At 43.2% G+C, this 27,652-nt stretch overlaps 1 protein-coding gene across 1 annotated transcript in view; it reads left to right on the top strand.

Annotated features, from left to right (window-relative positions):
- LOC134587238 (amine sulfotransferase-like) overlaps positions 1–23,059 on the top strand; it is a 73,834-nt gene extending 50,775 nt beyond the window's left edge. Inside the window, exons 6-7 of the mRNA XM_063443496.1 lie at positions 7,975–8,159; positions 22,789–23,059. Of these exons, the coding sequence (XP_063299566.1) occupies positions 7,975–8,159; positions 22,789–22,909 (306 nt within the window). The 3' untranslated portion in view covers positions 22,910–23,059. The remainder of the gene's footprint in view (positions 1–7,974; positions 8,160–22,788) is intronic.
- Positions 23,060–27,652: the final 4,593 nt, after the last annotated feature.

The raw sequence follows: 27,652 nt of genomic DNA, 5'->3' as shown, positions 1-27,652 counted from the left end.
AAATATGACGGTATCAATCCTTCCCCAATTGGATCTTCTTCCATACTGGGAGAAGGCTCCAGACACTTTTGCAGAAAAAGACCTATGGTAGTCATAAAAGGCTGAACCACCATATTTGTTGCCCAGGTCTACCAGCTTGTGCATATAAAGATCAAACTCCTCTCTTCTATTGGGATAGACCGCACAGATGACATCCCGGTAAATACCAAAGGCCAGTACAAACTCGGGGATAGTCAGTTCCTGTTTAGGCGGGCGTCCCTAGATCTGACAACAACAGACACATCATCATAAGCATAAGTCTTATTTTCCACAATATCCTGGGAGGCAATCAGCAGGGAAGCCAGGTTGACGTCTTTACCTTGCAGGATATCTCTTTTTATGTGCTCAGGGATCATATGAGCAGGGCTAACTTCCTGGTCATCCAGGATGATGGCTGGAGCAACTAATAGCAAGTCGGCTGGTGCTTGTGAAGCAGCAGCCGGTGGCCCTGCTAGAGTAAGGGCCGTGGTGACCGACTCAAGTATCTCCAGCCAGGAGTTGACCTTGCTCATGGACGCCATGAGTGAAGACAACATGGAATGTATGTCTCCTGGGTTGGACTGGCTAGGTCCTTCCCCGGCATCCATGTTGTTAGTTGAGGTATGTAGCAGTATGAAAAGTTCTGCTTTCCTTGATATAGTGGGGTAGGGGATTTGCCGTCTCCTCAATTCCGTAGTTATACGAGGGATCGATGCTGGACTAGTTACCTCTCCTCCTTGTGTAGGAGTGATAGATCTAGCCGGAGTGCTAGGCAGGGAGAAATTCTCTACCCCTTCCTGAGACATACTACAAACAAAACAATTAATTAGTGTATGAAAACCACCAAAATCGTACTGGCAGGCTAGCTAAACATTACACTTGTCTGGTGACAGGTGAGGCCCTACTAGTTGCCAAGTGGCTTGAGAGGCTCTATCTATGCCTTGGCGCGAGGGCATTTGAGGCCACCCGTCGTAGTGGCAGGAATTTTAGGCCTCTCTGTGACTGTAACAAAGAAAAACAGGGAAAGGGAGTGACAGGTGAGGCCCTCTCTATGCAACATGCAAGGCGGCTAGCTAACGTGTGGCCCGATGGGTGTTTGCCTCTGAAACGTTGAGGCAGGGTGTTGGCCTCGCGGGACCACTAACTGATGACAATTGCCAAGAAGGGGTAAATACCTATTGGGAAGCCTATGACCCTATTGCCAGTACTCTAACCTAGGGGGGAGAAATGAAATGTATGGCAGAATACCATATGAGCAGGTGTACATACCTGGTAGTATGAATATCTCACAGAAAAACCATGTGGTTTACTTGGTAAATCAAGTGTAGTGAAATACCATGAGAATATAAATGTGTTACCAAGGCAAAGTGATGCCGTGTCTTTAATGCACAATTCTGTCTAAAACAGTGGGGAATGTATGATGGGTGTCAAGTAGGAAAAGAGGATGGGGTGAGGGAGGCCGTTGCCTATATTTAAAAAGTGTTATGTTGATATATAATAGAATAACAAAAAGGGGCAGGGATAAAAACAATGCTTTAAAGTGATGTAAAGTTATATATAATATTACTGTAATGTAAAAGACGTATGATTGGTTGGATCAGTACGTGTGATTCAACCCGAGAATTCATTACTTAGAAAAGGAAACTGTATCCTTATGTATGTGTCGTAGTTTAATTGATACGCTTTTATGAAGAAGTGGGTTTGTAACGATTTTTTTGAAGGAGTGGAGACTGAGTGAGCATCTAACGGAGGAGGGAAGCGAGTTCCACAGGAACGGTGCAGCTCTCGAGAAATCTTGAAGGCGAGCATCAGAGGTAGGAGTACGGACAGAATATAGGCGTAAGTCTTCAGCAGATCGTAAAGGCGTAGACGGGACATACTTTTGTGTATAAGGGAGGATAGATAGGTGGGAGCAGCATTATGTAGAGATTTGAAAGCAAGAACCAGAATTTTAAATTGAGCTCTATATTTTATAGGAAGCCAATGTAGGGACTGACAGAAGGGTGAGGCATGGGAGGTGTGGGCGGACAGGAAGATGAGCCTCACTGCCGCATTCATTATGGACTGTAACGGCGCAAGTTGGGCGCACGTAAGACCACTGAGAAGCGGATTACAGAGTCAATGCGAGAAAGGACAGTGGAATGGACCAACACCTTAGTCGCATCTGGCGTTAAGTAGTGGCGGATGCGCGCAATGTTTTTGAGATGGAAATGACAGGATTTGGCGATAGATTGAACATGAGGCTTGAAGGAGAGGTCGGAGTCAAAGAGAACACCCAGGCAGCGAGCCTGCGTGGTGGAGCTGATGGTAGCACCATTGACTTGGAGGGAGACAGACACAGGAGTAACAACACTTGTATGGACATTAATACAATACTGATACCTTTAAACAGTAATGGAAATAATCTGTCTATTTAATCAAGCAAATCGTTACCTGAATGGTATATACATGAAATGATGAATGTAACCCACGAAAGGATTTATGCGTAATACATAGAAAGAAAACCGAAACCCAATGTGAAGGGAAACAGAAGCTGGAACGAATAGTTTAAACGCATGAATTTTATGCGAACAGCAAGCGTGTTTAAGCATATCATGAATAAGTGCCGAACGGCAAAAACAACCGAAATTATAACTTGTTTCACTGTAACACGGAACAGTTATATGCGAAATGACCACTTTAACTAATATACTGATTAGCCGAATAACCGTACGAAATGAAAACCACGAACGGCTTGTTCAATTTGCGACATAACAGGGAAAACCGTAAAGCAGGACCCGTGCTGTACCGTACGCCGTGGGAACCGATCCTGGCGTGACAGGTAGGTCTTACTTAAGGTTTAGGAGTCCCTGGGACGCGATCTACGACGATGACCGGGTTCAGAAGAAGCTGGACGGACGGAAAGGGCCTGAAACAGGATTCCTGGACACAGCTTGCCGCTGAAAAACTTGTGGATACTGAAAACCAAGATGGCGTCTGAGAGAACCCGGAAGTGGATCCTCATTCAAGGCTGACCTCGAACGGTAAGGAGCAAGGTAAGTAAGCTAGGATTGGATACCAAGCACCTCCCACTAATCCAGGCCAAATTGCCTTAATACATAGTATTTATTTATTTTTTATTTTATTTTTTAATGTATTTACATATTTATTTTATCTTATATATAAATATATATATATAAATATATAATGATAATTATATATATATATATATATATATATATATATATATATATAATAAATATCATTATATGTGTATTTTGATATTAATATATATGTATAATTATATATATATTAATATAAAAATACACTTAAACAGTGTATGTGTATTTATGTGTATGTGTGTGTATATATATATATATACTTAGATCATATATATATATTATTATTATTATTATTGCCATTTATATAGCGCCAACAGATTCCGTAGCGCTTTACAATATTTTGAGAGGGGGGGATGTAACAATAAATAAGACAATTACAAGAAAACTTACAGGAACAATAGGTTGAAGAGGACCCTGCTCAAATGAGCTTACAGTCTATAGGAGGTGGGGTATTAGAAACATTAGGATAGGAAATATCAAGTAGGAGTGAAGCAGAGCTGGAGGAGAGAGCAAAGCACTATCCCATAGGAGAGAGCAAGAGACAGGTATGTAAGGGAGAGATTACTCTGGGAAGACTAGGGGAGAGTCTGATGGCAGTAGGCAAGTTATTCCATAGGAGAGGAGCCGCCCGTGAGAGGTCCTGCAAGCGCGAGTTGGCCGTACGGGTGCGAGCAGCGGTCAGGAGGTGGTCGCGGGCAGAACGGAGGGTACGAGGAGGGGCATACCTCTGGATCAGTGAAGAGATATAAGAGGGGCTGGAATTGTTCAGTGCTTTAAATGTATGGGTTAGCACTTTGAATTGACTCCTATAGGATACAGGGAGCCAATGTAAGGACTGGCAGAGGGGCGAGGTGTGAGAGGACCGACTGGATAGGAAAATCAGTCTAGTTGCAGCATTCATTACAGACTGTAGCGGGGCAGTACGGCTTTTGGGGAGACCAATCAGGAGAGGGTTACAGTAATCCATGCGGGAAATTACTAGAGCATGAACAAGCTCCTTGGTAGCATCTTGCGTAAGAAAGGGGCGGATGCGGGCTATGTTTTTGAGTTGGAACCTACAGGACTTGGCAACAAACTGGATGTGAGACTCAAAGGTGAGACCAGAGTCAAGTATGACGCCAAGACAGCGCGCTTGTAGGGATGAACTTATGTGGATATCACTGACTTGAAGGGAGAGTGAGAGAGGAGGATCAGTATTAGGAGGAGGAAAGACAAGGAGTTCAGTTTTAGAGAGGTTAAGTTTGAGAAAGCGTGACGACATCCAGTCAGAGATGGAAGAGAGGCAAGCAGTGACACGTTGCAGGACGGCCGGGGAGAGGTCCGGTGAGGAGAGGTATATCTGAGTGTCATCAGCGTACAGGTGGTAGTTGAATCCAAAAGAGGCAATAAGTTTTCCAAGAGAGGCAGTATAAAGAGAAAATAGAAGGGGACCAAGGGCAGAGCCTTGGGGAACTCCATTGGGGTAGTGACCTTTGGATTTAGCGGAGATTAGGTCATTAGTCACTTTGATAAGAGCGGTCTCAGTAGAGTGGAGAGTGCGGAAGCCAGACTGAAGAGGGTCAAGGAGAGAGTTGGAATTAAGGAAGTGAGACACACGGGTAAAGACAAGTCTTTCCAAGAGCTTTGATGAGTAAGGGAGCAGGGATATGGGATGATAGTTAGAGGGGGAGGACGGGTCAAGAGATGTTTTTTTCAGGATAGGTATTACAGTGGCATGTTTAAGGTCAGCAGGAACAGTGCCAGAAGAGAGAGAGCAGTTAAAGATGTGTGTTAGGATAGGCACAAGATAAGGGGAGAGAGGTCTGATGAGGTGAGATGGGACAGGATCAAGTGGGCAAGTGGTGGGGCGAGAGGAATGGAGAAGTGCAGCCACCTCTTGTTCAGTAGCTGGGGAGAAAGTCTGAAGGGTAGGGAAAGCATGATTTATGTGTGGTATAATAAATATATATATGATCTAAGTATATATAATTTAATTAAAAACTTTTTAAACGTTTTTTCTTTTTCTTTCAGGCAGCAGAGGGAGTAACTGCCATTACAGGCCAGTCCCCCCGTTGGCATTGCTATAGACGGCTATGCCGTCCATGTGATTGCGAGGTCCTCGCAAGGACTTTGTGATCACATGGCCCAGGGGGCTAGAATGGACACAGGGGGACTCCCTGGGCTGCCAGGTGAGTCCCCACACCGCAATTGCCTGCGTGGGATCGCCGGCGACTGGGTAAGTACAAAGGATGGCAAGGACGTGCTATGCCGCCCCCCCAGCATTTAGAGCCGGGTCCCCAAGGACGGCATAGCACGTCCACCATCCTTAAGGGTTTAAATGCCCTTTTCTTATTTTTTTTCTCTTGTTTTACTACTAAGCCACATTGGTTTCAATTTGTTTCTTTAATATTTATTACTCAATGGTACAGACTGAGAAATGTACCTTTCTAATATTTGTTGGAAGATGTTCCATTTATCCTCAGTGATCTTTTCACTAATGAGTTTATGCCAATTAATATATTGTAAAGCTGCCCTTAGCATATAGAAATTTACCTTTTTAAAATTACATGTTTTAGTATACCCCATGTGCTTTTGTTTTGTTTTTTTAGTTTATTTCAAAGGACACTATATTGTGATCACTATTTCCCAAGTGCTCACCTACTTGAATGTTGGTCAAAAGATCAACATTGTGTGTTAGACCCAGGACCAGACAAGTGTCCTTTCTAATTGGTACTTGTACAAGTTGTGACATGAAGGTGTCATTTAACAAGTTCAAAAACCTAACTCCCTTTGCTGAACTACTAGACCTTCTGTCCCAATTTATTATCCAGATTTACAGCTTTCTCAAGTTGCTCAAACAGCTGTTGTTCCTCATCAATATGAACATTAGGTGGTTTATAATATATCTCAAACAATAGTTGATTTCCCTTATTTTGCAACAAGCAGATATTTACCCATAAAGCTTCCACTTCTTCCTCATTACAGTGACACATTCCACTTGCTTAAGATTTGGCTTTAACTGGTTGACAAACAAACATACCCCACCACCCTTCCTGTTTTTCTGTCCTTCCTAAATAGTGTGTAACCATTTCAGTAAACTGCCAAGTCATGTGTCTCATCCCACCATGTTTCAGTTATGCCTATTGTGACAAAGTGCCCTTCGCCACTTCTACCTGTAGAGGACTAATGGCTAGCCTCTTGCCTCATGACTATGGCCCCCTCATCAGCCCATGCTGTAACTTTAACCCCATGGCGATTTGACTGCGTTTGTGGGATCTGAGCGTTGTTCGGATATATTGAGCGCTCAGATCCAAGCTATCTGCAAGGATATTCTGTGCAGTATGATAGGAGTTATGTATTTTTGTGTATTTTTGCTGTTGTTGTGAATAGGGATATTTTCTGTACCTGGAGATAGTTGGCTTGCCACACCCAGTTAAGCCACTTATCTCACACAGCCTAACTCTGTGGAACTGGTTTGGGCAGGAAAAGCCATGCTTGCAGTGATCACAAAGGACTTCTACCTAACTTTTAAACCCCTGGATAGAATTGGCTGAATTTTGACTATGTTTATAATTAAAGTATGAATATTGAATGTATATTTTTAAAGTTATAGTACATGTATAAAAACTGTATTTCTCTGCCTGTGATAATTGCATTAACCCATTGTGTAAGGTAATTGTATCACAGGCAGAGGGGAGAATTTTGTGTGGGAGTGTCTGAGTGTATTGTATGTATTGATTGGTTGTACTGCAAAACCCTGTGGGCAGTACTATGTGTGCAAAATGTGCATAAAAGCAGAGTGTTTGATTGAAAGCTTCAGTCTTCTTCACCCTCAATCTAAGTCCTGTCTCTTATCGGGGGAATCTGCTACAAGGGATTGCTATGCTCTGCATATTCCCTTGCTATAATCACTGAGCTCTTGTAAGAGTTGTTCTGTTCCTGTTACGCTCTCTGGGGAAAGAGAGGTTCACCCACTGGAAGCTGGATCCTGGCCTTGGCTCCAGGGTGGGTGGAGACGGCGAGCGCAGCTGCATTGCTGGAAGGGGGTCTGCAGTGCTGATGGTGTCGGTTGGAGTGCTTGGAGCACTAGGAGCATCGATTGGCGGAGGTACTCAGTCGGAGTGCCAGCGGTCCGTCACACCTACTATATCATATTGTTTTGTGTATGCTATTGCCTCTAGTTCCCCCATGTTGTTATTTAGGCTCCTTGTTAGTAAGCATACATTTAGTATTATCATGAGTCACTTGTACTTTTTGTGAATTATCAACATTACATGAAAGAAAGACACAACATCCAGTGTTAGAAAAGAAAATCCTTCACTGGAGTTGGTAAGGTTGCAGGGTATTAGGGCATAACCCAAGGGATATAGTATAAAAAATGAAGAGACTGAAAAGGGATTGCAGAAAGGTCCTCCCAATTAACAGTCCCTATACCCAGAAAAGAGCTGTTCATTAATCTAAGGCAACCAATTGCCAGTATAGAACATAATTAAAATATATGAAATAATAATACATTTTATTAGCCTCTCTTAAGGAGAAAAATAAAAAATAAACGGAAAGATATAGTGACAAAAGTGTATATTCAGTGAAAAGAAAATATATAGTATATAGGAACCGTCTAATTTTCTGCTACATGGATAGTGTGTACAGCACACCAGTACACTCTTTCATTGGTAACTGAGATAGATATGAATTGTTGCTAGTAATAAAGAGTCCTGATAAGAACTCTGACTCCCATGATGCTCGGCGGCTCAGTGTGGATTATAGCTGCACTATTTTGTTGGGGGGGAGGAGTGTGACGGGGGGAGAGAGGGGCAATTGCCTGGATCTGCCACTAACTGGATGTCTACATTAATCTAGGTTTTTGTTTTCAAAGGATCTCCGATCTGCAATAATGAAAATATGCAGCTTTTTGGACAAGAAACTCGATGATGAAGAAGTGGACATCATTGTGAAAAAATCAACATTTGAAAATATGAAAGATGATCCACTGGCAAACTATACATTTTTATCAGAAGATATTTGTGACAGAAGCAAAGGAAGTTTTCTTCGCAAAGGTACCTCATGCTTCTATAACCGCTGCTGGTTTCCCTATTTACCCCTATAACGTCTTAAAGCATAGAATTTAACAGGGCCAACTGTACAGATATCTTAGCTATAATATTATATTAGTAAGATTTCTTCTATTTAAAATATATAATTAATTGAGAATACAATATAAAATAGGGATTGTCTTGGAAGCAATAAAGTTTTGTCTTTTTAAATATTTTATTAAAGGACCACTATAGGCACCCAGACCACTTCAGCTCAATGAAGTGGTCTGGGTGCCAGACCCCCAGGTTTTAACCATGCAGCTGTAAACATAGCAGTTTCATAGAAACTGCTATGTTTACACTGAGGGTTAATCCAGCCTCTAGTGGTTGCCTCACTGACAGCAACTAGAGGCCGCTTCCGTGAAAATCAGAGTGAGAAGATGCTGATGTCCATAGGAAAGTATTGAGTAATGCTTTCCTATGGGCGGTTTGAATGTGAGCACGGCTCTTGCCACGCATGTGCATTCGGCGCTGACGTCGGCAGGAGGAGGAGAGTTCCCCACCACTGAGGGAGCCCTGTGCTGGAGAATGGTAAGTGTTTTAACCCCTTCAGCCCCCTTTGGCCCAGCGGGAGGGGGGCCATGAGTGTGGGGGGACCTAAGGACTACACAGTGCCAGGAAAACAGGTTTGTTTTCCTGGCACTATAGTGGTCCTTTAAATAAAAATATAAACATAGGCGTGCGCACGGGGTGTGCCGGGTGTGCCTGGGCACACCCTAATCCCCGCGGCACGCCTATGTATTGAGACCGGCAGGGGAGATCTCAGGATCCCCCCTGTCGATCCATGCAGAGCCGGCGCTATCCGAGCGCCGGCTCTGCTCTCAGCCTCCCCTCACCGGCTCACAGGCAGAGAGGGAGGCAGGGGTGGACCGGCGGGGCTTTTGCCAACAGCTCCGCCGGGTTCCTCTCGCGAGGGCTAGAGTTCACTCTCCACTGGACCACCAGGGATGGATGGCAGCAGCAGCAGTATCCCCCCTCCCAGACATAAGGTAACAAGGGAGGGGGGATAACTGATCTGCCCCCACCTCCACTGGACCACCAGGGAAGGCAGCAAGGAAGGATCCCCCCTCCCTACATAAAGTAAGAAGGGAGGGGGGATATTAAATAATGTACCCCCACCTCCACCCCCACCCCCCCCTCCACAATCACCCACACACACACATACACAGCACAAACACACATACAGCACCCACACACATACACAGCACCTACACACATACACAGCACCCACACACATACAGCACCCACAGACATACACAGCACCTACACACATACAGCACCTACACATATACAGCACCCACACACATACAGCACCTACACACATACAGCACCCACACACATACAGCACCTACACACATACAGCACCCACAGACACATACTGCACCCACAGACACATACAGCACCCACAGACACATACTGCACCCACAGACACATACAGCACCCACAGACACATACAGCACCCACAGACATACACAGCACCCACAGACATACACAGCACCCACAGACACATACAGCACCCACAGACACATACAGCACCCACAGACATACAGCACCTACACACATACAGCACCCACACACATACACAGCACCCACAGACACAGCACCCACAGACACATACAGCACCCACACACATACAGCACCCACAGACATGCACAGCACCCACACACATACACAGCACCCACAGACATACACATACGGCACACACATACAGCACACACACACAGCACCCTCACAAACACACAGCACCCTCACACACATTACACAAACAGCACCCTCACACTCACACAGCACACTAACAGTACCCTCACAAACACAAACAGGACCCTAACAAACACACACACAGCACACTACCAGTACCCTCACACACAGTACATTTACAGCACCCTCACAAGTGCACACACACACAAACAGCACCCTGACACACAGTACATTCACAGCACCCTCACAAGCACGCACACACAAACACCCTCACCCACATAGTACACTACCAGCACCCTCACATACACATCACACTAACAGCACCCTCACACAGCACACACACAGCAGTGTGTGTGTGTGTGTGTATATATATATATATATATATATATATATACATACATACATACATACATACACATATATATACGCGGCGTGTGCTTGTGCTTTAGGGTGCACACCCTAATGCAATAGGCTGCGCACGCCTATGAATATAAATATAGACATATAAAAACGTAATAATACATTACAATAATTTTATAGCAGAGTTTACAAGATTAAAGTATATGCTTGCAATACCAGTAAAATAGAATACCATACTCTCTGCATCCAAAAGTCTTTCCTCTGTGTTTCTAGTATTAATAAGTATACATATTTACACCTTAGATTTTTAATTAGGTCATGGTAGAACCTACCTTAACTTGGCAAAGATACCACACCATGTAATTTCACATAGGGAAAATCTTACCTCTGTTTGGAGTAAAACTTAAAGGACCACTATAGTGCCAGGAAAACATACTCGTGCCCTGAGGGTGCCCACACCCTCAGGGTCCCACTCCTGTGGCGCTGAGGGGGGAGGAAGGGGTTAATCGCTTACCTTTCTCCAGCGCCGGGCTCCCTCGGCACTGGCGACTCTCTTCCCTCTTCTTCCGTCATCGGCTGAATGCGCATGCGCGACAAGAGCCACGCGCACATTCAGCCAGTCCATAGGAAAGCATTCTCAATGCTTTCCTATGGACGCTGGCGTCTTCTCACTGTGAAAATCACAGTGAGAAGCGCGGAAGCGCCTCTAGCGGCTGTCAATGAGACAGCCACTAGAGGCTGGATTAACCCTATTGCAAACATAGCAGTTTCTCTGAAACTGCTATGTTTACAGAAAAAAGGGTTAAACCTAGCTGGACCTGGCACCCAGACCACTTTATTAAGCTGAAGTGGTCTGGGTGCCTATAGTGGTCCTTTAAGGTTGGACATTACATGGGAAATTCCCTGACTTGGGGAATTACACTAACCTAGGACAAGATGTCGTCCTAACGTCTGAACACTATATTCACTGAATATGGGTACGAGGTCATTTATTAACGAAACATTGTATGAAAAACAATGTTTCATTTTAAACAACTTGTCAGTTTGTAAAATCTCTTAAAGCCAAAGAGACTGATCCCGCCTGCCGGCTGAGGAGACCTAATGCGCATGCGCGGCAATGCAGCACATGCGCATTAGAGCCCTCCATAGGAAAGCATTGATATCCATATGATACTTGTAGCTAGGAACAATACTGTGATACCTATACAATAAACAGAAGTGTGTACAATACCCATACAATACACAAAGCCAAGTACAATAACGAGATACACATACAATACAAAGAACTGGGCACAACACAGATACCCACTAAATACGCAGAGCTGGGTTCTTTAGAGACAACAATACAATAGGCAAAACAGAGTAAAATACAGAGATAACACACAGAGCTGGACACAATAAGGGGATTCCATAACTTTCCCATCCAGCCAGGACGATGGCTACGTCAGCTACACAGAAATTTTAGATGACTTACTAATAATTTATGCAACTAAAATATAATTTACAAAAAGAGCAATGTATCTTATTAACACAGACTGATTTGTAAACACTTTTTATGTAGATTAACCTCTTAAGGATCAAGGTTCTTTTGAGATGCTTCTCGTTTGTGACCAAGCCTTTTTAGCACTTTTGCCATATGTTCATTCTTCCACAATTTCCTCCATTATGTTTACATAATTTAGGGCACCTATACATATTATATACCATTTTTAAAGTAGAAATAAAGCTTTTGTTTAATACTCTATATGTACAGGTGATACTGGAAAAATTAGAATATTGTGCAAAAGTACATTTATTTCAGTAATGCAACATAAAAGGGTAAGCTAATACAGCCAGGTCCATAAATATTGGGATATTGACACAATTCTAATCTTTTTGGCTCTATACACCAACACAATGGGTTTGAAATGAAACAAACAAGATGTGCTTTAACTGCAGACTTTCAGCTTTAATTTGAGGGTATTTACATCTAAATCAGGTGAACGGTGTAGGAATTAAAACAGCTTGTATAAGTGCCTCCCACTTTTTAAGGGACCAAAAGTGATGGGACAGATTAACAGTCATAAATCAAACTTTCACTTTTTAATACATGGTTGCAAATCCTTTGCAGTCAATTACAGCCTGAAGTCTGGAACGCATAGACATCACCAGACGCTGGGTTTCATCCCTGGTGATGCTCTTCCAGGCCTCTACTGCCTTCAGTTTCTGCTTGTTCTTGGGGCATTTTCCCTTCAGTTTTGTATTCATCAAGTGAAATGGATGCTCAATCAGATTCAGGTAAGGTGATTGACTTGGCCATTGCATAACATTCCACTTCTTTCCCTTAAAAAACTCTTTGGTTGCTTTTGCAATATGCTTCGGGTCATTGTCCATCTGCACTGTGAAGCGTCGTCCAATGAGTTCTGAAGCATTTAGCTGAATATGAGCAGATAATATTGCCCGAAACACTTCAGAATCCATCCTGCTGCTTTTGTCAGCAGTCACATTATCAATAAATACAAGAGAACCAGTTCCATTGGCAGCCATACATGCCCACGCCATGACACTACCACCACCGTGCTTTACTGATGAGGTGGTATGCTTTGGATCATGAGCAGTTCCTTTCCTTCTCCATACTCTTCTCTTCCCATCACTCTGGTACAAGTTGATCTTGGTCTCATCTGTCCATAGGATGTTGTTCCAAAACTGTGAAGGCTTTTTTAGATGTTGTTTGGCAAACTCTAATCTGGCCTCCCTGTTTTTGAGGCTCACCAATGGTTTACATTTTGTGATGAACCCTCTGTATTCACTCTGGTGAAGTCTTCTCTTGATTGTTGACTTTGACACACATACACCTACCTCCTGGAGAGTGTTCTTGATCTGGCCAACTGTTGTGAAGGGAGTTTTTTTCACCAGGGAAAGAATTCTTCGGTCATCCACCACAGTTGTTTTCCGTGGTCTTCCGGGTCTTTTGGTGTTGCTGAGCTCACCGTTGCATTCTTTCTTTTTAAGGATGTTCCAAACAGTTGATTTGGCCACACCTAATGTTTTTGCTATCTCTCTGATGGGTTTTGTTTTTTGTCAGCCTAATGATGGCTTGCTTCACTGATAGTGACAGCTCTTTGGAGTTGACAGCAACAGATTCCAAATGCAAATAGCACACTTGAAATGAACTCTGGACCTTTTATCTGCTCCTTGTAAATAGGATAATGAGGGAATAACACACACCTGGCCATGGAACAGCTGAGCAGCCAATTGTCCCATTACTTTTGGTCCCTTGAAAAGTGGGAGGCACATATACACAAACTGTTGTAATTCCTACACCATTCACCTGATTTAGATGTAAATACCCTCAAATTAAAGCTGAAAGTCTGCAGTTAAAGCACATCTTGTTCATTTCATTTCAAATCCATTGTGTTGGTGTATAGAGCCCAAAAGATTAGAATTGTGTTGATGTCCCAATATTTATGGACCTGACTGTATATGAGATAGACACATTACATGCAAAGCAAGATAGTTCAAGCCATGATTTGTCATAACTGTGATGATTATGGCTTACAGCTCATGAAAACCCAAAATCCACAATCTCAGTAAATTAGAATATTGTGAAAAGGTGCAATATTCTAGGCTCACATTGTCCCATTCTAATCAACTAAGTAAGCCATAACACCTGCAAAGGGTTTCTGAGCCTTTAAATGGTCTCTCAGTCTGGTTTAGTAGGAATCACAATCATGGGGAAGACTGCTGACTTGACAGTTGTGCAGAAAACCATCATTGACACCCTCCATAAGGAGGGAAAGCCTCAAAAGGTAATTGCGAAGGAAGTTGGATGTACCCAAAGTGCTGTATCAAAGCACATTAATAGAAAGTTATGTGGAAGGGAAAAGTGTGGAAGAAAAAGGTGCACAAGCAGCAGGGATGACCGCAGCCTGGAGAGGATTGTCAGGAAAAGGCCATTCAAAAGTGTTGGGGACTTTCACAAGGAGTGGACTGAGGCTGGAGTCAGTGCATCAAGAGCCACCACACACAGACGGATCCTGGACATGGGCTTCAGATGTCGTATTCCTCTTGTCAAGCCGCTCCTGAACAACAAACAATGTCAGAAGCGTCTTACCTGGGCTAAAGAAAAACAGACCTTGTCTGTTGCTCAGTGGTCCAAAGTCCTCTTTTCTGATGAGAGCAACTTTTGCATCTCATTTGGAAACCAATGACCCAGAGTCTGGAGGAAGAATGGAGATGCACACACACACTGCAAGATGCTTGAAGTCCAGTGTGAAGTTTCCACAGTCTGTGTTGATTTGAGGAGTCATGTCATCTGCTGGTGTTGGTCCACTGTGCTTCATTAAGTCCAGGGTCAACGCAGCCATCTACCAGGAGATTTTGGAGCACTTCATGCTTCCTTCCGCAGATGAGTTTTATGGGGATGCTTCATTTTCCAGCAGGACTTGGCACCTGCCCACACTGCCAATTGCACCAAAGCCTGGTTCAATGACTGTGGGATTACTGTGCTTGATTGGCCATCAAACTCGCCTGACCTGAACCCCATAGAGAATCTAAGGGACATTGCCAAGAGAAAGATGAGAGACATGAGACCGAACAATGCAGAAGAGCTGAAGGCCGCTATTGAAGCATCCTGGTCTTCCATAACACCTGAGCAGTGCCACAGGCTGATAGCTTCCATGCTTTTGCAGTAATTGCTGCAGAAGGGGCCCAAACCAAGTACTGAGTCCATATGCATGCTTATACTTTTCAGAGGTCCGATATTGTTCTATGTACACTCCTTGTTTTATTGATTGCATGTAATATTCTAATTTACTGAGATTGTGGATTTGGGGTTTTCATGAGCTGTAAGCCATAATCATTGCACTTACGACAAATCACGGCTTGAACTATTTTGCTTTGCATGTAATGCGTCTATCTCATATATTAGTTTCCCCTTTTACGTTGCATTACTGAAATAAATGAGCTTTTGCACCATATTCAAATTTTTCGAGTATCACCTGTATACATAACTCAATATTAAATAGGAATAGAATATTTTTTACAAAAATGAAAAAACAAAAGTTTTTTTCCCCTCAGTTTTACATTTAAAATTTCTACATACCAAGTGCAAATAAAGAAGCTTGGATCTAACGTTATCCTAGTGTCGGGAAGTGTGAGGGACCTGTGCAGGTAGAGGCCAGTGATCCCATCACAGCAGCAACCAGTGGCCACCAGTTAGAGGAACCACTCCAGCTCTCCCAGAGCAAGTCTGTGTGTGTGTGTGTGTGTGTGTGTGTATGTTATTTATTTATTCATAAAATATTTTACCAGGAAAGATACATTGAGATTTCTCTCGTTTTCAAGTATGTCCTGGGTGCACAAAACATTGCATTGTTACATTAGGGTACAATAAAATACAAAAACAATATTAATACACAATATATACAAAATTTACCATAGAACAGGTAGGAAATATATAATCACCCATGACATGTGCATTCTGTTTTGAGGTATGTAGAGAGGGATTTCTTAAAGGACTTTAGGCTTAGGAAGATTTTAAAGTGTGCGGGAGGTCGTTCCACAATTGTGGCGCTCTGTAGGAGAAGGAGGATCAGGCTGATTTTTGTATTCAGGTAGACTAAATTAAGTGCTGGTACTGGATCAGAGATTATAGGAGGTGGGAAAAGCAGAGGAGAGCATTTTGCTCAGGTAGGGTGGGAGTTTCCCAGAGAAGCTCTTAAACACAAGGCTGGAAAGATGAAGGGTGCGTCCAGGGGCGGACTGAGAACCCTCAGGGCCCCCGGGCAAAATAAATCAAGGGCCCCCTTACAGGCCCCACCTATACTCCGCAGCAAGCGCCACCCATGTCCCGCCTCCATGCACCGCCTCCAGCCACACCCTACACAATCTTTAGACACAAGGAACAAAAGTGCAATAATCCCTTCAAGACCCCCGTAGAGACTACAATTGAGGGCTAATGGGCCATGGAGGGGGTCTTTCTAGCAGAGGCTATCTCAGTGTCCTTTAGAGAGTGTGTTAGAAAGAATCCCCTCCAGGCCCTATTAGAGACTACAATGGAGTCTAATAGGCTTGGAAGGGGGTCTTTCTAACAGAGGCCATCTCAGTGTCCCTGCTGGAAACAGTGGCCTCCAGGCCCCAGTAGAGACTACAATTGAGGGCTAATGGGCCATGGAGGGGGGGGAGCATTCTAGCAGAGGCTATCTCAGTGTCCTTTAGAGAGTGTGTTAGAAAGAATTTCCTCCAGGTCCCATTAGAGACTACAATGGAGTCTAATGGGGCCTGGAGGGGGGTCTCCAACACTCTGGTTCCTATTCACAATATAGCAACACAACATAGCTCGCTGATACCTAGGCCAAGTTGGCTCCTCTTACCTTAATTACTGTTGCTGGCTGGCAGTCTGTGGGCTTGCTGGAAGGCTGTGGGCTTACTGGCTGCGGCTGGCAGGCTGTGGGCTTGCTGGCTACTGCCGGCAGGCTGTGGGCTTGCTGGTTGCGACTGGCAGGCTGTGGGCTTGCTGGCTGCGGCTGGCAGGCTGTGGCTTTCTGGCTGTGGCTTGCTGGCTGGCAGGCTGTGGCTTGCTGGCTGGCAGGCTGTGGCTTGCTGGCTGCGGTTGGCAGGCTGTGGGCTTGCTGGCTGTAAGCCTAACTGGTGGCCTGTGGGCTGGCTGGCTGGCTACTGGCCAGCCTGTGGGCTGGCTGGCTGGCTGGCCGGCCTTTGGGCTGACTGGCTTGCTGGCTACTGGGGCACCCCTCCCAGAGTAAGTAGTCAAACCGTTTAAGAACAGAACAACTTACCTGGGGTCTGCTGGGATATGAGGCTGTAGTAGGGTATAGGAGCAGTGGTGCAATGGTGCAAGGGGTGCAGTGTGTGTGAAAGGTTCAGTGTGTGTGAGTGGGTGTAGTGTGTGAATGTGTAGGGTGTGTGGGGCAATGTGTGTATGAGGGGGCTGTGTATGTGTGTGGCAATGTTAGTATGGGGGGCTGTGTGTGTATGGGTGGGCAGTGTATGTGTGTGTGTGTGAGGCAATGTGTGTAAATGTGTATGGTGTGTGTGGGGGCAGTGTGTGTGTGTATGGGGGGCAGTGTGTGAATGTGTATGGTGTGTTTATGGGGCTAGAGTTCACTCTCACCACTGCGACCACCAGGAATCCCTGGTGGTCACAGTGTTGAGAGTGAACTCTAGCCCGTAGCTCCAGGGCTAGAGTTTACTCTCGCAAGAGCCGTAACGTTGCCGTGGTAACCGCGGCAACGATCTGTGCTCGCGCAAGAAGGACCCAGAGGAGCTGCAGGCTCAGCTCCCGGGCCGTCTCTTCCTCCCTCCCCTGCCGGCTGCCCGCACGGTGCCTGCGGACAGGGGAGGGGGCAATTGCCCTCCTCTTACTCCCCCGTCCCCCTCTTCTTACCCCCCTCCCCCTCTTCTTACCCCCCTTCTTACTCCCACCCTCTTCTTACTCACTCTCTTCTTACCCCCCTTCTTACTCTCCCCCTCTTCTTACTCCCCCTCCCTCTCTTTTTACCCCCCTCCCTCTCTATTTTTACCCCCCCTCTCTCTCTTTTTACCCCCCCATCCTCTCTCTTTTTACCCCCCTCCCTCTTTACCCCCTTCCCTCTTTACCCCCTGCCCTCTCTCTTTTTACCCCCCTCCCACTCTCTTTTTACCCCCCACTCTCTTTTTACCCCCCTCCCACTCTCTTTTTAACCCCCCCACTCTCTTTTTAACCCCCACCTCCCACTCTCTTTTTAACCCCCCCTCCCACTCTCTTTTTAACCCCCCACTCTCTTTTTAACCCCCCCTCCCACTCTCTTTTTAACCCCCCCCTCCCACTCTCTTTTTAACCCCCCCACTCTCTTTTTAACCCCCCACCCCACTCTCTTTTTAACCCCTCCACCCCACTCTCTTTTTAACCCCCCCACTCTCTTTTTAACCCCCCCTCCCACTCTCTTTTTAACCCCCCCTCCCACTCTCTTTTTAACCCCCCCCCGTCCCACTCTCTTTTTAACCCCCCCCTCCCACTCTCTTTTTAACACCCCCCCTCCAGCTCTCTTTTTACCCCCTCCCCTGTAGCGTGGCCGAGCTGCTGTGCGGTCCGCGATGCCCGGGCGGAGTGATAGGAAGGTGCACACTGAGTGTGCACCTTCCTGTCAGTCCGGCCGGGTACAGGAAACAGAAACTCCTGTTCCGCGTGGAACAGAAGTTTCTGTTTCCTGTACCCGGCCGGACTGACAGGAAGGTGCACACTGAGCACCTTCCTATCACTCCGGCCGGGCACCGCGGACCGCACAGATACAGAGGAGGGGAGGTGAGAAGCTGCAGCCGCCTGAGGCTCTTAAGAGAGCGCTCAGGCGGCTGCAGCATTTAAAGGGGCGGCCGGGCCCCCTGATGGCGGGCCCCCCTCCCGGCCGGGCCCTCGGACCATGTCCGAAGTGCCTGACCGGTCAGTCCACCCCTGGGTGCGTCTGGATTCCAGCGACAGCCAGTTTAGTTCTTTTAGCATGTCACAATGGTGGGTCCTGTAATTACATTGTAGCAGAAATCGGCAGAACGAGTTATACAATGTATTGAGTTTATTAATGTGTATATACTACATCCCCATAATCAATGATTGGCATCAGCATTTGCTGTACAATCTTTTCCTTTACTGTAGGGCTTAGGCAGGATTTGTTTCTGTACAGGGCACCTAGTTTTGGATAAAGTTTAGATGCAAGTTTTTCTATGTGGAGGCCAAAAGATAGATTGGGGTCTAACATCATACCCAAGTATTTGAAAGAGTGGACTGCGGTCAGTGTGCCATTTGAATTAGTTTTGATGGATAGGTGGGAATTGTGTAATTTGTGTAATTTAGTTACTGTTCCAAAGATCATTGTGACGGTTTGACAGTGTTTAGGAAGAGTTTGTTTTTTGAGATCCACTTTTCTACCTCTTGGAGCACAGCCTCAAGCTGCGGTAGCTCGGATTTGCTCACATAGATCACTGTGTCATCTGCATACATGTGTACATTTGAGGATTTGCAGACATCAGGCAGATCATTGGGCAGATCATTTATAAATAATGTAAATAGTAGGGGGCCGATAATGGAACCTTGGGGAACACCACACGTGACTGGGAGAGGGAAGGAGTCGCTGTCAGATATGGACACATATTGCAAACGATCAGATACATATGATCAAAACCAGTAGAATGTCGTGATCTACCGTGTCAAAGGCCTTGGCAAAATCAAGGAAAATAGCTCCAGTTAGGTTTCCTTGTCCCATGCCAGTTTGGATGTCATTGCAAACTTTTAAGAGGGCAGTTGTAGTGGAATGATTCTGGCGAAAGCCCGATTGATCAGGGGTCAGATAGTTTGATTGTTGGTAATACTCACATAGTTGCGTATGGACACATTTTTCTAAGATTTTTGACAATACCGGGAGCAATGATATTGGGCGATAGTTAGAAACCAAAGTAGTGTTACCACTTTTATGGATAGGCACTACTCTTGCAGTCTTCCAAAGTTTGGGTATGTATCCAGACACCAAGGATTCGTCAATTAGGGTTGCGACGGGTTTAGCAATTGCCGGCTCACTGAGCTTCAACTGAGTTATTTTGAGGGGACACTGTTATAAAGGCTGTACACTTACTACTTTACATTGTAGCAGAGTGTAATTTCTTTAGTTTTGTCACACGAAAAGATATAATAAAATATTTACAAAAATGATACTGTGTGTGTGTATATATATAAATTTATAAATGTTTATTTAGAAATTTATAAAAAGTTAATAAATGTTTATCACATATTGTCAAGGTTTTCTGCTTTATTTTAGTTTTTTTTATTTGTGGAAAACCGATCGCTTGCTGTTTTTTAAAAAAAGAAGTTGTCAAGTGATGCATGTCCCTTTAAGTTTTGTGTTACGCTGACATTCCCCTTTTCTTTAGCAGTGTTTTTCTCCCTGTAGTAAAATATGTTTCTCTGCTGAGATTGCAGTCTGCCAATGCATTTTTACAGAGGTATCATATATTATTTCCCTCTTATACTCTTCAACAGTTTCTGGAGGTGCTCGTTAAGTAGGCCATGCATTTAGGGCCACCCGATGGGTATTGCTGAAAGGGGCCTGGCACCGTGGCCCTCAAATAGCGTGAGCCAGGCCCTTTTTACTTTGGCAGCAGTGGGAGGTAGTCAGTGCCGATCACTTCCTCCCAGTTTCATAAAGATAGTGCTGCGTGGGAGGTAGAGGAAGAGGTGGTGCAGGCAGCAGGGGAGGGAAGTTGAGAGCTGCTTTAGACCCCACACTTCAATCAGCCTCAGCCAACAACAACCCCAAGCAAGCCGCCCTCATGCACACAAAAGGTATGCTGCAAAAATAAAAATTATGACATCTGTGTATGTTTGTGTGTGTATATGTCAGTGTTTGTCAGTGTGTGTATGTCAGTGTGTGTGTATATATGTTTGTCAAGGTGTGTGTATGTGTCAGTGTGTGAATCTGTGTGTCAAGGTGTGTGTATGTGTCAGTGTGTGTATGTGAGTGTGTGTATCTTTGTATGTATGTTCAGTTGTAATTAGAATTATTCAACCCCCATTGAAAATTAGGTTTATTGTTACAATTTACAGACTTTTAGCTGTTAGCAATGAACAAAATCAAACTAAAGCACTAAAATTACTCAATACAGTGAATGCTTTAAGTGTTTTCCCCAAACTGAAAATGCAACTTATAATGACTTCTCCAGTGGCCAAATTATTCAACCCCTTCATGGCAAGCTTTTTTAGTACTTAGTAAGCCACCCTTTGCTGTTATGACCTGCTGCAAATTGATGCATAGCCAGACACCAGCTTCTGGCAATGTTCCTGAGGAATCTTTCAGTTCAGTAATATTCTTGGGTTTGCGTGCTGCAACTGCATTCTTCAAATCTCACCATGATGGCCACTGTAGAATTTTCCAACACTTCTGAAACCAAGCCTTGGTGAAATTTGAGGTATGCTTGGGATCATTGTCTTGTTGGAAGGTCCAATGACGCCCAAGCTTCAGCATCCTTAGAGACGGCATGACGTTTTCTCCTAGGATTTCCTGGAACTTCAGTGAATCCATTTACCTTCCACACGCTGCAGATTTTCACTGCCAGTGGATGCAAAGCAGCCCCAGAGCATAACCAAGCCACCACCATGCTCAACTGTAGACAAAGTGTTCTTTTCAGCATATGCTTCATCTTATTCCTCCAGATATACCGCTAATCCATTGGACTGAAAACTTCCAGTTTTGTTTCATCTCTCCACAGAACAGAATCCCAAAACATCTATGGCTTGTTTATATGAGTAGTTGAGCATATTGGAGCTCACTTTCTTGTGGTTTTGTGTCAGTAGTGGTATATGTTTTGGAGTTCTAGCATGGAAACCTTCTGATTTAGTACGTGACTTACTGTGCCTATTGCCACCAAGTCTTGCAGCAGGTCTTTTGCATCCATTCAAGGGTTTTACATAACCTACCTTCTTGAAATCCTTTTTCTGCCCCGTACAGATAGTGTAACCACTGTTCCTTCAACTTTGAAATTGCAAACTGTGCATCCAACAGTGTCTCTAGGTACATTCGGTGCCTTTGCTAGCTTTTTGTACCCTGTTCCTTGTTTGTGAAGGGAGATGATCTTTTCTCTTAACTTTGTGGACCATTATTGTGACATATTTCTAACATGCAGTCAAACGTGACACTCGACTTGCCTCTAGCCAGTTCAGGTATTTTTAAATGTTCCAGCTCAAGTACACTTGGTGCAATTAATGAAGCCCCTTATTGGTGCATCAGGTGTGCTTGAAACAACACCTGTTTTGCATATTTTAGTTTGTTTGAGGAATTCTATTCAGGGGGTTTAATAATTTTGAGATTGGAAAAGTGATTATAAGTTCCATTTTCAATTAAATTTGGGGAAACCACAAAGTATTTTTGTGTTGAGCTTGCTTCGATTTCTTTTGTTTGAATTCTTCATTGCAAACAGCTGAAAGTCTGTAAATGTTGACAATAAACCTGATTTTCAATGGGGGTTGAATACTCCTGATTACAACTGTATGTATGCAACAGTGTATGTGTGTATGTGCATAAATCCCAGCAAACAAACTCCAACACAAACACACCCCTGCATTTAAACGCAAACATTGCACACCAGTACACCACTGCATTCCAATGGCAACAGTACATACAAATACACTTCTATTTGCACACACACTCTCTATACAAAAACATACATGCAAGTAAAACCCTCCAATGATGGACAAATGGTAGTTCCTCAGCTGGCATAGCAAAGTTGTACGATCTTGTGAAGATCTTGAGTAGGGCAAAAAAAAAAAAAAAAATTCTTGCACCAGGGCCTTCTCTTCATTTGCTCTGTGTTTATCTGAAGGTCAAACTTTGTAACTGCCTTATTTAAATCAAAGGGGAGAGTACAAGTACTCTTTAGGGATTTTTGCAGGCTGCAATAGGTTCTTTATAAATACCCTTAAGCAGTGTGCTTGATGAGTTTTATTTATTTTGTCACAACTACTATTAATTGTTCTGATGGTATTGTTAAAACTTTTTCATAATTATGTTTATCAAAGGTACCATTGGGGACTGGAAACATTTTATGACAGTGGCACAGAGTGAGATGTTTGATCGGGTGCTTCAAGAAAGAATGAAAGATCTGCCCATCAAGTTTATTTGGGATATTAATGAAGAAAACTGAATTCTGATGCTAATAATCATCTAAGTGTCCACTAGTGGCTACCAACAAACCATTAATAAACTAATCACGTTAATTCACTACCCACCATAGCAAGAAAAGGGTAAAATAAATTTAACTTCCAAACTCTATAATAAATATATTTGAACTTTATGATGTTGTTTTCTCCAGATTATTTTTCATACAGCACAGGAAAAAAAAGGAAAGGTTCATATTCGTATGCTAAAATGTTATTTCAGAGTTTAATTCAGCTTTATTGGATGTACACTTCTACAAGTTAAAATCTAAACATACAATCTATAAAAAAAATCAGACATAAAATACTTAAATTAAAAAAACTTTGTATCTAAAATGGTCAGTATAAAAAAAGCTGCTGTTCATAGTTCATACAATAGTTTCATTGTAGAACCTAATTGAAGCTAAACTGTATATTTTATTAAATGGCCATTCTAAATATAAAGGTGCACACCAGTATCACTAGAAATGCTAATGCAGCCTTTTTAAAGGAACATGATAGTGTCAGGAATAAAAACACTCCAGATACTATAGTTGTAAAATCGATGTTTAGGTTTCCCGCCCCCTCATCCCGTGTTAAAAAGGTGATTTATTAAGCCCACCCCCTCTACCTCCAGAGAAGCCTGTATTTCTCCTGAGGTTACCTGTGAACAATTCTTTAGGCAGTTGTGACTGAAATCTTTCTTGGTCTACTTGGCTTTGGCTTGGTATCAATAAGTAATGTATCAGTACTGGCTGTCATTTTCAAGGCTTTGCATATCTTTTTATATCCTTTTCCATCTTTCTAAAGTTCCATTACCTTGTTATGCAGGTATTTTGACAGTTCTTTTCTGCTCACCATGGCTCAGTATCAAGCCTGCTCAGTGCATCCACGTGAGAGCAAATAAACTCTGACTATTTATACACAAACATTAATTGCAATTTAAAAAGTCACAGGTGTGGAAAATTAAACTTTAATTGCCATTTTAACTTATGTGTGTCACCTCGTGTATCTGTAACAAGGCCAAACATTTAAGGGCATGTAAACTTTTGATCAGGGCCATTTGGGTGATATCTGTTATCAATATGATTGAAAAATGAGCCAAACAACTATGTCCATATGATCAATAAAATCATTTTTTTTGCATGATCAGTCATATTTTTTAAATCAATGCCAAAATGTCACAATTTCTGCCAGGCTATGCAAACTTTTGAGCACAACTGTATACAAAACATCAATCAGGAAACAAAGTTTTTTTTTGTTTGTCTTTTGACTATCTTTATTTATGTAAAGTTTTTCAGACATCCATAGTTTGAAAATAAAACATGAAAGAAAACATGTCATACAGTGCCACTTAACAAACATGACGTATTCCGATACACTTATCCTAAACCGGAGAGTTTCCTGCATTCTGTAATCAGTTAAGGTCAACCCTACCTCCGGAACTCTTAAAGGGACACTGTAGGCACCCACACCCCTTTGGCCCATTGGAGTGGTCTGGGTGCCAACTCCCATCACCCTAACTCTGAGCATGTAATGATTGCAGTTTTTATAAACTGCAATAATTACCTTGCAGGGTTAAGTCCTCCTCTAGTGGCTGTATACCAGACAGCCACTAGAAGGACTTCCGGGTTCTTAGGCAACTTTTGATCCGGCTAACTTCACAGTTCCTTACAAACTGCTTAAACTGCTCTAGCTATGTTTACATTATTTTGTAGGGTTTGCTTTCCCTGTTCTGAATATGCACAAAAGGAGGAATGACTATTCATCTGGGTTATTATTAAAGGTTGTATTCCTAATACTATAGTGCCCTCTGGCTCCCCTTGTATCCCTCCTCAGGCCCATGAAGGGTTAAAAACCCCTTTGCTTACTTTCCTAAGTCCAGTATTGATGCCCTCGACGCTGGGTCATGGTCCACCTCCTACAAAGTCACCTGACGAGGGGACCTAATGCACATGAATTGCCTCAATGCTTTCCTATGGGGTATTTCCTGATGCTGGATGTCCTCGTGCAACGCCAATCTCTGTGAAACTCCCAGAAAAGCCTCCAGTAGAGTTCTGGTAGAGAGCCACTAGAGGCAGTCTTAATACTGCAATTATAACATTGCAGTTTCTCAAAAACTGCAACGTAATTCAATGCAGGACCAAGGGAAACAGGCACAGTGCACCAAGACTACTTCAATGAGATGAAGTGATCTGGGTGTGGTTTCTCTTTAATGTTTCTTTTGGATATGACACTGGAAGACAATGATCTCCTAACTGCTAATTGGTCACTTAGCATATCAAACTGCCTATGAGGGGATACAGGCATATGGTAGATTAACCAGTTAGTTTACATTGAAGCTAGATGTAGAGGCAACTCACATGTAACATTTCACATCTGGCAGATGAGCTCTGGAGTCATAGTTTCAAAAGAGGAAATTATGCTGTAAACCTTCTGATATCTATCACATTCCTATATAATCTAACCCATTCTACCATCAATCCTATACAATCAAACTGGCCACACCACCTCATTAATTATGCACCCTTCGCGTGACACCCACCATATGTGAAGAAGCACGCCGATGTCCTGGCCACATCTCCAGAAGTTATTATAAACTTCAGAGAAGATCTTGTGAAGAAGATAGGGCATGCAATACCACCTTGACACAAGTTTTTAATTTGTTTCCTGTATCGCTGAACTGATAGATCAGAAATGGAGCAGAGTGCACATCTTCCACCACTGTTCTTCTGAAATATGTCATGTTTCCAGCATTCCATAAACATTGGGGGAAATGGCTATTACGGGGTGTTCAGAATCCCATAGAGGGTAGAGATGCCATACTGTTCTCAGATGCACTGTGAGCATAGGGTTTCAAAATGTGTGGGTTCTCAGTAAAGGCCCTCGTGCCCCAGTAAGCAATTGTAAAAATGTTTGGTATGATGAAATATGAGACGTTCCAGAGGTGTACTACTCCTGCTCCCCAGCAGCAACTCCAAATTGTGACTTATGATGCCTTCTCCGAGGAAACCCAAAGCTGTTAAGTGAATGTCTGGTGGGAAGTCTGAGTTCAAGGAAAGTGTAAAAAGAGGCCCTCTCCATTAACACACAATCCAGTGTTTAGTAAATAGCCCTTATAGATTATGTCAGTGCTTCACGGAGTTGAATATGAGCTAGGTGTTGCCTCACTTTCTAGGTAGAAATTTTTTTTTGTCTTCATATTTACCTGCTTCTTGTTTCGTATGCTTTCCACACCCTCTTCAGATAGGGGCACTGTTTTAATCAGTGTCCGATCATATTTGACCAATATGTGGCATAAACAATTTGATATGCTCCCATCATGTGATTCCTGCAAGCTTTGTTGTTTATTATTATTATTATTCAACTCATTATTATTGAAGTGTGAGACTTCTCTAGGTGGGTTTTCCCAATGCTCTAAATATTTTATTGCACTCCAGGTTGAATGGAATTAACACTAGACGTGTGCATGATGGAACTTTTGGTTCATAATAATAGTTATGTCAGAAAATAAAAACAAAACATTTTGGAACCAGATTTTGTCCATGGTTTGTTTGTTTATCCGAATTTTGTTTGAACATTTTGTTGCAAATACAATTCGAACAAACCAATTTCATTCCCCTAACTGCCATGCTGTGTCTAGGGGCATGTCTACTAAACAGTTATTAGCCAGTTGCTGCTCGCTCTCTTAAGAGTAACTCCTATTTTTAAAGAATCTAATTACATGGAGGGAGTCTGGAGCTCCCTCCTCATAATCAGATAAATATGGAAAGAACAAATTATTTTGTCCATGCTCACTTCATTGCTTGGACATTTTGTCCATATTGCAATTAATTTGTGTTTTGTAAGAATGACTCATTTGCATGAATATCGGACCAATTTGCATACATACAAAAATGAATGCCAATCTCTAAATGATACTGCAAATGTACAAGTATTATTTCTGCATTATGAAGATGGCTGAAGTATGTGATTTATGAGTACCAGGGACAGCCTGTCATTATGCTTACAGTTTGACAAAAGAATGGGAGATGGCGCCCATAGACTCTTTGCTTCAGAACTACTACACTGACCTGTAGTTGGTGTAATGCCCCTTTGAACATTTCATTATCTTGAATCAATTAAATTTTAGTACCATCATCTCTGATTCTCAATGTAATCGTAGATGCTGGTAGTGGACTTTGAAGTGATATCTAGCAGGTCTATCAGTTGGTAAGTAACCACCAGACGTTGAACCAAAAGGATAAAATTACATATGGCACTTCCTAACATGCATATAGCAACTAATAGCTATAGCTGCAACCACTCTTACACAGATGCACACATTTATATATCTTACCATTTGTAAAAACAGATACATACACACTAACACATACCAATATTCCCAAACCCTACCCTTAGATGTGAAGATTATTACCTAGTAGGGTGAAAGATTAAGTCATTTTGCAGAATTCTATAGATCTGGGTACCACTTTAGCAACATAAGAAGAATAATTAGGATTGCTGGTGCTGCTCCCAATTTGATTGCCACCAAAATTCTGTGGCTACTCCGGGTACTACCTAGGGCACTTGTTTGTTACTGAGCTAGTTACCAACATATACACAGGAGAGGGGGAAACCAGTTGCATAGTATATAGTTCAAAGCCCTCACTCATTATGAGTTTAAGGTGTGGTCTACATGCAGTGCCCCCCTACCCCTATTGATAAAGTTTGTGGGGCTATGCTCAACCTAAAAGAAATGGCTTTAACTG

Source organism: Pelobates fuscus, chromosome 2 (assembly GCF_036172605.1).
Source record: "Pelobates fuscus isolate aPelFus1 chromosome 2, aPelFus1.pri, whole genome shotgun sequence".
Classification (NCBI taxonomy): domain Eukaryota; kingdom Metazoa; phylum Chordata; class Amphibia; order Anura; family Pelobatidae; genus Pelobates; species Pelobates fuscus.
This window is presented reverse-complemented; position numbering and strand designations above follow the sequence as displayed.